This window comes from Musca vetustissima, unplaced genomic scaffold (genome assembly GCF_032173495.1).
Source record: "Musca vetustissima isolate MV318-11 ecotype Yass unplaced genomic scaffold, APGP_CSIRO_Mvet_v1 utg1615, whole genome shotgun sequence".
Taxonomy (NCBI): Eukaryota; Metazoa; Arthropoda; class Insecta; order Diptera; family Muscidae; genus Musca; species Musca vetustissima.
This window is the reverse complement of record NW_026880679.1, coordinates 305,423-316,596: the sequence shown is the minus strand read 5'-3', so window position 1 is coordinate 316,596 and position 11,174 is coordinate 305,423. Positions and strand designations below refer to the sequence as shown.

Genomic DNA, 11,174 nt, shown 5'->3' with positions numbered 1-11,174 from the left:
AGCTCGATACGTCTAGCTATGTCGATATAAAGCTCGTAGTTCATTCGATGTCGATATTCGCGAACGACGCATATCGGCCCGTAGATCTTTAGGAGAACTTTTCTCTGAAACACTCTGCCTCATCTGCTTGCGCAGATCCATATAGCAGCACGGGTAATATCAGCGTCTTGTAAAGTGTGAGTTTAGTCTGGCGGTAGGTGGCCTTGTTTCTAAACTGCTTACTTAGACTATAGTGGCATCTGTTGGCCAACGCTGTCTTTCTCCGTATCTCAAAACTAATGACATGAGTTTTATTTATGGCGGTACCGAGTTAAATGAAATCTTTGACTACCTCGAAGCTGTAGTTCCACAGTTGGTCCCAGGCTACTGGACGTCTTGCGCGTTGATACCATCAGCTTAGTCGTCTCTCCATTTACTGCCCGGCCCACTTTGGCAGACTCCTTCTCAATTTTTTCAAAGGTGGCTGTTACCGCACGCAATGTTCTACTCATTATGTCGATGTTATCGGCCTAGGCAGGATTTTAAAAAGGTCACACGAAAGGCTGTCACCTTGTCTGAACCCTATTTCGGCTTCGAAAGGTTTTTTCTGACTTTTACTGTTGACATTGTGGCACTTAAAGTTATCCTACATAGCCATTTTAATTTTCAGGAATGCCCAACTCAGACATGACTTTAAACACCTCTAAACGAATAGGGCTGCCGAATGCTGTTTTATAGTCGAAGAATAAATTGAATGTTTCGATGTGTTGTTCGTGGGTCTTTTTTCAGGATTTGTCACAGAGTGAAAATCTGGTCTATGGTGGATTGAAGCCGGAAACGTATGGTCCAATAACGTCATTAACCATTGGCTTTAGTCGTTCACACAGCACGCTGGATATCACTTTATATGCGATGGAAAGGAGGCTAATTCTTCTATAGTTGATACATATCGTCTTGTCTCCTTTTTTGTGTCTTGTATCCATTTTTGTGTACGGGAACCAGGATGCTGAGGTTCCAATCATTGGGCTTGCATTCCTCTAGCCAATCCTTACCAGCATCGGACGACCAGTCTTGAATAGTTCGGTTTGAAACCCATCGGCACCTGCTGCTTTATTATTATTTTTCACCCGATTGATTGCTATTCAGACCTCATCTTGACTAGGTGGTATACATAACAGGTTTCCTTCATCATCTCTACATGAGGAAGCCTTCGGTTTGGTGTTTTACTCGTTTGTAAAATTTCCGGACTTCGTTCTGACTCCTGTAAAAATTTTACTAAACAGCTGATTCATGCTCCTTAGCAGCATCGGACGACCAGTCTTGAATAGTTCGGTTTGAAACCCATCGGCACCTGCTGCTTTATTATTCTTCACCCGATTGATTGCTATTCAGACCTCATCTTGACTAGGTGGTATACACAACAGGTTTCCTTCATCATCTCTACATGAGGAAGCCTTCGGTTTGGTGTTTTACTCGTTTGTAAAATTTCCGGACTTCGTTCTGACTCCTGTAAAAATTTTACTAAACAGCTGATTCATGCTCCTTAGCAGCATCGGACGACCAGTCTTGAATAGTTCGGTTTGAAACCCATCGGCACCTGCTGCTTTATTATTCTTCACCCGATTGATTGCTATTCAGACCTCATTGTGGCTAGGTGGTATACACAACAGGTTTCCTTCTTCATCTCTACAAGAGGAAGCCTTCGGTTTGGTGTTTTACTCGTTGGTAAATTTTCCGGACTTCGTTCTGACTCCTGTACGCTCACGTTTTTCTGGTTTATTCTTCTTTTTTCTGAAAATACGTTTCTCCTCTCTCCATTTCTCCCGATAATTCTATCTGGCATTACGTGTTGCTACTGTTTGCAGGGTTGACCTATACGCTGCGTTTTTCATATCAGTAGCATTACGACACTCCTGATCGTGCCACGGATGCCTTGATGGTGGTCTTTGGTACAAAGTGTTGAGTGGGCAATTCTTTAGCAATGTGCTTCTATGCTATTATCGGGACAAGAAGTGCTTTCGTCAAGCAGGTGGGTAAGTTGAGCGGAGTAGGCCTCTGCTACCTGTTGTGTTTACAGCTTTTCGACGTCGAGTATCCGTGTTGTGTTAGATTGCACCTTTGCTGCTACATTAAGACGGGTGCGAACCTTGGCTGCCACAAGGTAATGGTCCGAATCGATATTCGCTCCTCGTATCGATCGAACGTCTAAAACACTGGATGAATGCCTTCCGTCTATCACAACATGATCAATTTGATTTCTCGTTACTTGATCAGGAGAAATCCAGGTGGCCTTGTGTATATCAAGATGATCTGGTGCTGCTAACTACCATGTTTTTGCTGCCGCGAAGACAATCATGCCGTTGTCGGATGTTTCTTCACGGAGGCTTAATTTTCCCACGGTGGGACCAAAAATATTTTCCCTTCCGATTTTTGCATTAATATCTCCTAGCAGAATTTTAATGTCATGGCCTGGACAGGGGTCATATGCTGTTTTTAAGCTGTTGTAAAATGTGTCTTTGGGTCTGCTCATATTTGTCTTCGGTCGGAGCATGGGCGAAAATGAGACTGATGTACAAGAACTTCGCTTCGCTGCGGAATATAGAAATTCGCTCTTCTACTGGAGTGAATCTGGATACGAGGTCTTGTATTCTCCTGTTAACCATAAGTACGCAGTCAAATCAATGTCTCGTTTCATGGCAGCTATACTACAGGATCATTTGTGAAAAATGACAAAATTTGTATTCTATAGCGTATATAATTACTCCTGAAGGACATAGACCAAAGAAGTTGACAGTATATACAAGTGGAGTGGTTGGCCTTTAAATTAATACCAATTATATTGTCGCATGTGCTCGGATGTGGGAGTTAAACTTTAATATTTTTAGGTATTACGTATTCAAATATTATTTAGTAACCCATTAATATTCGAGAGCAGAAATAAAACGCTAATCGCTTTAAAATTTTCCAAGAGGTTCCAGTTATGGTCAAGGACAAAGCCTATAATTTTCGCTGATGATAACATAAAACATTTGGGATGAAGTGGACCGAAGACTGAATTTGTTTGTTTTTTTTTTTGAGTCGATATATGGGCCACAAGCCGAACATCACAACACAACCTACGGTGAAGGGAATCTCGAGAATTAGCAGGGCTGTAATGAATATTGGGAATATTCGGAAAATAAGTCAATGTAAAGAAGAGGTGCTATTGATCTACAATCGGTCAAGAGGTCACGAAATATTGTTCAGGCTCGAAATAAACATCCGCAGTTGTAAGAGTTCCTGGGAGATATGGTCGGCCCCGTCCGACTATACTGCTCCGTTCACTGGTTTATAGCTGTTATCTGTGAACTCTCGGCACATATCAGCTCACTTTTTCAACGGGTGATGAAAATAGCTACCCCAGGTGACACCGCGGCGAGGTCAGTGTCGACAATTGAGATGAAAAAGGGACCATGATAAACCTGGGCTCTGCTATACTGGGCTCTACCTATACTATATTCCCCATACATGGCTCTTTATTGAAAATTCTCTGCACACCTAACCTCAGTATACGAAATCACAGTTGGTAAACACCTCAAACGAGTATAAATTTTGGCTGGACCTGTACATGGAAGCTGGGTCAAAACATGAAACCGGCTAAATGTTACTCAAACCTTAATAACATCCAAAATGGGACGGGATATTTATATGGTAAAACATGGACCATTATTGAATTTTCTGCATAAATGTTTATCACCCACTAACAACTGGAAATGCCAAATTGAAGGCATATGGGTTGGAAGAAGGCCGACTGGATATGGATAAAAGGGTCAGCAAAACAATAAAAAACGAAATAACAATAAAAAAGATAAAAATAACATAAAAATCAATTAAAGTTTTGTTTTGGTTTTTTGTAAAAATTACAAAAAACTATAAAACCAAAAATTATGCAAATAAGAACCCAAATGATCGCTTTGAGAAACTTGTTCTAAGTTCAATCAAAATTGGCTATGATGCTGAGTTAAGGAAAATGTGTAACAAATTGAAATAAATAGCCACTGTCAATCATGATTAAGCATCAAAGACAAACATTGCAGAAAAATGGTAAGGGCTTAAAATCGAAAAGGAAAAAATTAATAATTTAATAATTGTCTCCTTCCACATAGAAATTCATTGTGGTCGCCTTGGCTTTTGTGGCATGCGCCTATGCTGATATTGCGGAATTGGGTTACAGCTATCGCAAGCCCACCCCAGCTCCCGTGGCTCCTCGTTTAGTTGTAGAACCACCTACGACTACCTATATCCCACCAGCACCAGTAACTCACCTGGTTATTCAACAACTCAAGAAGACCTACCTTCCTCCGGCTCCAGTTACTCCTCATGTTCATGTTGTAGAACCCCAGATATATCCCCCATCACCAGTAACTCGCCATGTTGTGGTTGAACAACCCAAGATAACTTACATTCCCCCAGCACCAGTAACTCGCAACGTTCAGGTTGTACAACCCCAGATTACTTACATTCCCCCAGCACCAGTAACTCGCAATGTTCAGGTTGTACAACCCCAGATAACTTATATTCCCCCAGCACCAGTAACTCCCCTGATTGTTCAACAACTCAAGAAGACCTACATTCCCCCAGCACCTGTAACTCGCTATGTTCATGTTGAACAACCCCAGATAAGGTATGTTGTAGAGCCCAAAAACACCTACATCCCACCTGCACCAGTCCGTCATGTAGAATCCACATACACCGCAGACGGTTACCATTACTAGACGGTTCGTCGAGTTATCTACAAGCACGCGCTTAAGAATTTCGTTTTTTTGTTGGTTAATAAAATTATTGTTGCCGATTAATAAAAAGAAGTTTAAAAATTAAATATTTAAAATATGGAAATTGTTGTTAATGGTGACAATAATGGTCACCATGAGTAAACATGTCTTTAAATTCAGCCGGGGCGACTATTGCATTCCTTAAGTCGATGTGGTAGAAACGAATACGAAAAAAATATATATCAAAACTTGGACCCACATAAACAATTTTCCGCACAAAATTTGTTTACCCTCAAGCGAAATCCTTTAAAATACTGACTGTTAAACGAGGGATCGTTTCCCTATATATTTCACACGAATATTCTTCGCGGGGTGAAAGCACATTGCTCTTTGTTTTTAGAGCAATTTCTAGCCTCTATTTTTTTGTACGTAACTCCGCCAGATACCTCATAGGAATATGAAACATCAAATTAGGACGAATGTTCAAACCCCCCAAAATACCAAAATACCTAAAAACTTCGCCCAATCATGATAATTTTTGGTAGGAAGATTTGACACCCCATGAGAACCTGAAAAATCAAATTAGAGCCAATCCCGTGAAAAAATCTAGTCTAAACCAGTAAGGAAAGTAGTGAAGTCGGACGGGGCCGAATATATGATACCCTTCACCACTTTGGGTGTATTCAACAGGTGAATCTTAACAGACGTCGCATTATTGAAGGATCCGGAAAGGAAATTGGACCCATAAACATATCTTTCTGCAACCTATACTAAATTTTTCATTCGGTCAGATATAGAGTTGCTTCTTACAACGGGACAAAATTATGTAAATCAATTTAAAGCATATATCAGTCGGATACCGGTTGATTTTTTGGATACATATCTGATAAACATGAGGAGTTTGGTGCACCATTTACTTCAAATCGGACGAAAATATTTCTAAAAGCTATATCGAAATCTAAGCCGATTTCATCCAAACTTGTCACAGAATATCGGCCACCTTTTGAGTTCTTAATGCATCATTTACTTAAAATCGGAAGAAAATATGTATGTATGGTAGCTCTATCCAAAATTGAACCGATTTCAATAAAACTTTCCACATGGTGCACAATTTACTTAAAATCTGACGAAACTATATAGGAACTACATCTAAATCTGAACTAATTTCAACAAAACTTGCCACACGAATTCCCCACCTGGGGAATTCGGTGCAGCATTTATATCTAACTGATAGGTTATACTAAGTTCATTACGAAAGATATATAGGGACTCTGGTGCACCATTTACCTAAATTCGGACGAAAACATATATTGAAGCTATATCTAAATCCTAACCGATTTTCACGAAACTTAACAAACATCATTGTAGACTTTATTAAGTACGTTGTACCAAATTTCGTGGAAATCGGAAGATATTTAGAGACTTTGGTACACTATTTTCCTTAAATCGGGCAAAAATATATATGGGAGCTATATCTAAATCTAACCGACTTTCAGGAAACTTAACACATCAAATTAATTATGCTGTGCCAAAATTTCGTGCAAATCGAAAGATATATAAAGACTCTGGTGCACCATTTACCTAAAATCGGACGAAAATATATATGGGAGCTATATCTAAATCGGAACCGATTTTCACGAAACTTAACACACATCATTCTAGACTTTATTCAGTTCGATATGCCAAATTTCGTGCGAATTGAAAAATATTTAGGGACTTTGGTACACCATATTCCTTATATCGGACGAAACTATATATGGGAGCTATATCTAAATCTAAACTGATTTTCACGAAACATAGCACACATTATTCTAGACTTAATTCAGTACGCTTTGCCAAAATTCGTGCAAATAGAAAGATTTTTAGAGACTTTGGTGCACTATTTACCAAAAATCGGGCGAAAATATATATGGGAGCTATATCTAAATCTGAACCGATTTTCACGAAACTTAGCACACATCATTCTAGACTTAATTCAGTACACTATGCAAAAATTCGTGCAAATTGAATGATTTGCAGGGACTAAAGTCCGTAAATCGGACAAAAATATATAAGGGAGCTATATCTAAATCTGAACCGATTTTCAATAGGGTTCGTCCTTGTGTCAAATAAATGAGCTGTACCAAATTTCAGCCAAATCGGATTATAAATGTGACCTGTACTTTGTTTACAATTTAACATCAACAGACGGACGGACGGACGGACATGCATAAATCGACTCAGAAAGTGATTCTATGCATATTCTCAAAAGGAACCATGGGTCTATCTCGATTCCTTTTGCCTGTTACAAACATATGCACAAAGACATAATACCCTGTGTATTCACCACAGTGTGGTGAAGGGTATAAAAATCAAATTAGAGCCAATTCCGTGTAAAAAACAAGCCTAAAATACCGAATAATGGGGTATTACCATTGTATGGGGCTACCCAGAAATGTGGGACAATGTTGATCATTTCTGTTAGGGACATTTTCCACTCGATGATAATACAAACTGTTTAATTGCTCCCAAATTAGTTGAAACACGTGCTCAAGCTCTCCAAAATTGGGATATTTTAGGGTGTAGAGCTATATGGGGGCTTCCCTAAAATCTGGATCAATATTGATAATTTTTGGTAGGAAGATTTACTACCATACCACAACCGAATATAAGAAATTACAACCAATTAGTTAGACATATGTGCCCAAAGCCATCAAAATACCGAAGATTGTGGGGTATCGTTATATGGGTGCTAATCCGAAACATGATCGTAGCACCGAATATTGATCATTTATCGTAGGAAGATTTGATAGCCGAAGTGAATCCTAAATATTCGGCAAAATCCCAATAAATTTGGTGTACCCATGTATGGGTACTACCGTTACATACCTTCCTTACAAAACCAGTAAGGAAAGTAGTAAAGTCGGACGGGGCCGACTATATGATACCCTTCACCACTTTGGGTATATTCGACAGATGAATCCTAACAGACGTCGCATTTTTAAAGGACCAGTAAAATTAAAGGGAATTCATAAACATGTCATTCCGCAACCTATACTAAATTTTTCATTTGGTCAGATAAAGAAGCTATATCTAAATCTGAACCGATTTCAACAATTTCAGAAAACTTAACACACATCATTCGTGCAAACCGAAAGGTATTAGGGGACTTTGGTACACCATTTACCTTAAATTGGACGAAAATATATATATGGGAGCTATATCTAAATTTGAACCTATTTTCAGGAAACTTAACACACATCATTCTAGACCTAATCCATTTCGCTATCCCTAATTTCGGGCGAAAAATATACATTGACTTTGGTGCACCATTTACATTAAATCGGACAAAGATATGTGGGAGCTATATCTGAACCGATTTTCACGAAACTTAACACACATAATTCTATACTTAATTCATTACGCTGTGCCAAATTTCGTGTAAATTGAAAGATATATAGGGACTTTGATGCACCATTTACCTTAAATCGGACGAAAATATATATGGGAGCTATATACAAATCCGTACCGATATTCAGGAAACTAAAGACACCTCATTCTAGACCTAATTCATTACGCTGTGCCAAATTTCGTGCAAATCGAAAGATATATAGGGCAATTGGCGCACCATTTACATTAAATCGGACGAAAATATATATGGGAGATATATCTAAATCTGAACCGATTTTTCCCAATTTCAATAGGGTTTGTCCTTGAGTCAAATAAGTGACCTATGCCAAATTTTATCCAAATCGGATCATAAATTCGACTTGTACTTTGTTCACAAAAATACATGAACGGACAGACGGACATGCGTAAATCGACTCAGAAAGTGATTCTATGCATATTCTCAAAAGGGACCATGTGTCTATCTCGTTTCCTTTTGCCTGTTACAAACATGTGCACAAGGACATAATACCCTGTACCACAGTGTGGTGAAAGGTATAAAAACTGTCAACAGCTATTATTTCGAACCTTCCACTACGATTACATTGAACTGAAATCATTGCTATGTAAACATGATCTAACCCAAAGATCCGTCCAGCTAAGTTCAAAACCACGGTGAACTACATAACTGAAGACAACAACCAGTAATTAAAACGATCATTGTATACGGGATCATATCGATATTATTTACATTCCATAAAATCCACAGAAATACAACTGAAATAGTTGGCAACGCAGAGTATTGTAGCTCCCTTAAAATATGTTATGGAACATAGTGTGATATCTAATATATGTAAAATTCTTGTGGCACACACAGTGTTCACCTCCGAAACTGCTTAACCGATGATATGGTAGAATGATATGGTAGAAAACGCCTATATGGGGACAACCCCAATACACGGAACAACCCAGCTACCTATGTTAATATAAAAAGGGATTTATATGGGGACTACCCCTGAAAATGGGCGAAAATTCATAATTTTTGGGAGGGAGATTTGTTACCATATACTATAAAATAACAAATTACAGCGCATTTGGTTAAAGATGCGCTCTAAAATATGGGCCTATATGGGGACAACCCCAATACACGGAACAACCCAGCTACCTATGTTAATATAAAAAGGGATTTATATGGGGACTACCCCTGAAAATGGGCGAAAATTCATAATTTTTGGGAGGGAGATTTGTTACCATATACTATAAAATAACAAATTACAGCGCATTTGGTTAAAGATGCGCTCTAAAATATGGGCCTATATTTTTCGGCCGGGCCGAACTTTAGATACCCTCCACCATAGATATACTGTCAGGTACTTGAAATGAAAATAAAGGGAACATACCAAAAAGTGTCCTTTCTACAAAATGATTATGTAAACCATAATTTCAGCAATTTTTAATGAATATTTATACCCTCAGCCTTATGGTTAATGAGGGTGTATACACTTTGATACAGTGAAAATGTGCCTCGTCGAAATATTGGTTCTAGACCCCACGTATTTTTGGACCAAATCCATTTCAGAAAATGTTGAATTCATCCAATCTTTGCCTATATTATTTATTCCGACTATATGATACCCTTCACCACTATGGGTACATGCAAGACATATTAATATCTACAATATCCTGTAGATATAGAAATTTCGCATTCATTAGTCGGGACCTAATTCAGTACTCTGTGCAAAATTTTGCTTCAATCGGACCAATATTGCGAGTTTGGTGCACAATTTATTTTAAATCGGACGAAACTATATATGTGAGCTATATCAAAATCTGAACCGATTTCAACAAAACTTCGCATTCATCAATGACCTAATTTAGTACGCTGTGCAAAATTTTGTCTCAATCGGATAAAAATTGGCATTATGGTGCTCCATTTACATAAAATCGGACGAAACATATATGGCAGCTATATCTAAATCTGAACCGATTCCAACAAACCTTGCCATATAACTATCTAAACCTAATTCAATACTCTGTGCAAAATTTTGTCTCAATCGGACCACAATTGGGAGTTTGATACATCAGTAAGTTAAAATCGGACGAAAATATATATGGGAGCTATATCTAAATCTGAACCGATTTTCTCCAATTTCAATAGGGTTCGTCCTTGGGCCTATTAAGTGACCTGTGCCAAATTTCATCCAAATCGGATCATAAATTCGATCTTTACTTTGTTAACAAAAATACATGGATGGACGGACAGATGGACATGCATAAATCGACTCAGAAAGTGATTCTATGCTTATTCTCAAAAGGAACCATGGGTCTATCTCGATTATTTTTGCCTGTTACAAACAAATCAATTTACAAAGAATTTGGTTGAAAAACGCGCTCAAGAAAATTGGGGGGTAGCCTTATATGGGGGCTACACGAAAAAAATTGACCTATATTTATAATTTTTAGTGGAGTAATTTGGTACACAATAAGAACCCAATGTACAAAATTTCAGAGAATTCACCTATAAAACGAGCCCAAGAACCCCAAAATACGGACAACTGGGGGTACCCTTATATGGGGGCTATCCGAAAAATGGACCTATATTTATAACCAATTAGAACTCAAAGTACCAAATTTTACCGAATTCGGTTCAAAAATTCGATCAAAACACCCAAAATACCGCAAAATTGGGAGTACCCTTACATGGGAGTTATCCGAAAATATGGACCCATATTTATAATTTTTAGAACTCAAAGTACCAAATTTCAGCGAATTCAGTTAAAAAACGCGCTAAAGAACCTCAAAATACCGAAAATTGGGGGGTACCCTTATATGAGAGCTATGCCTAAACGTGGACCGATTTTCACCAATTTCAATAGGGTTCGTCCTTGGGCCAATTAAGTGACCTGTGCCTAATTTCATCTAAATCGGATCATAAATGCTACCTGTACTTTGTTAACAAAAATACATGGACGGACGGACGGACAGACGGGCGAACGGACAGACAGGCAGACGGACGGACAGACGGACATGCATAAATCGACTCAAAAAGTGATTCTATGCATATTCTCAAAAGGAACC

At 38.4% G+C, this 11,174-nt stretch overlaps 1 protein-coding gene across 1 annotated transcript in view; it reads left to right on the top strand.

Moving 5' to 3' along the window:
* Nucleotides 1-4,124: 4,124 nt before the first annotated feature.
* Nucleotides 4,125-11,174, top strand: part of LOC133326434 (uncharacterized) — a gene marked incomplete at its 5' end in the record, with an annotated part of 63,799 nt that continues 56,749 nt past the window's right edge. Inside the window, one exon of the mRNA XM_061535085.1 lies at nt 4,125-4,642. Within this exon, the coding sequence (XP_061391069.1) occupies nt 4,125-4,642 (518 nt within the window). The remainder of the gene's footprint in view (nt 4,643-11,174) is intronic.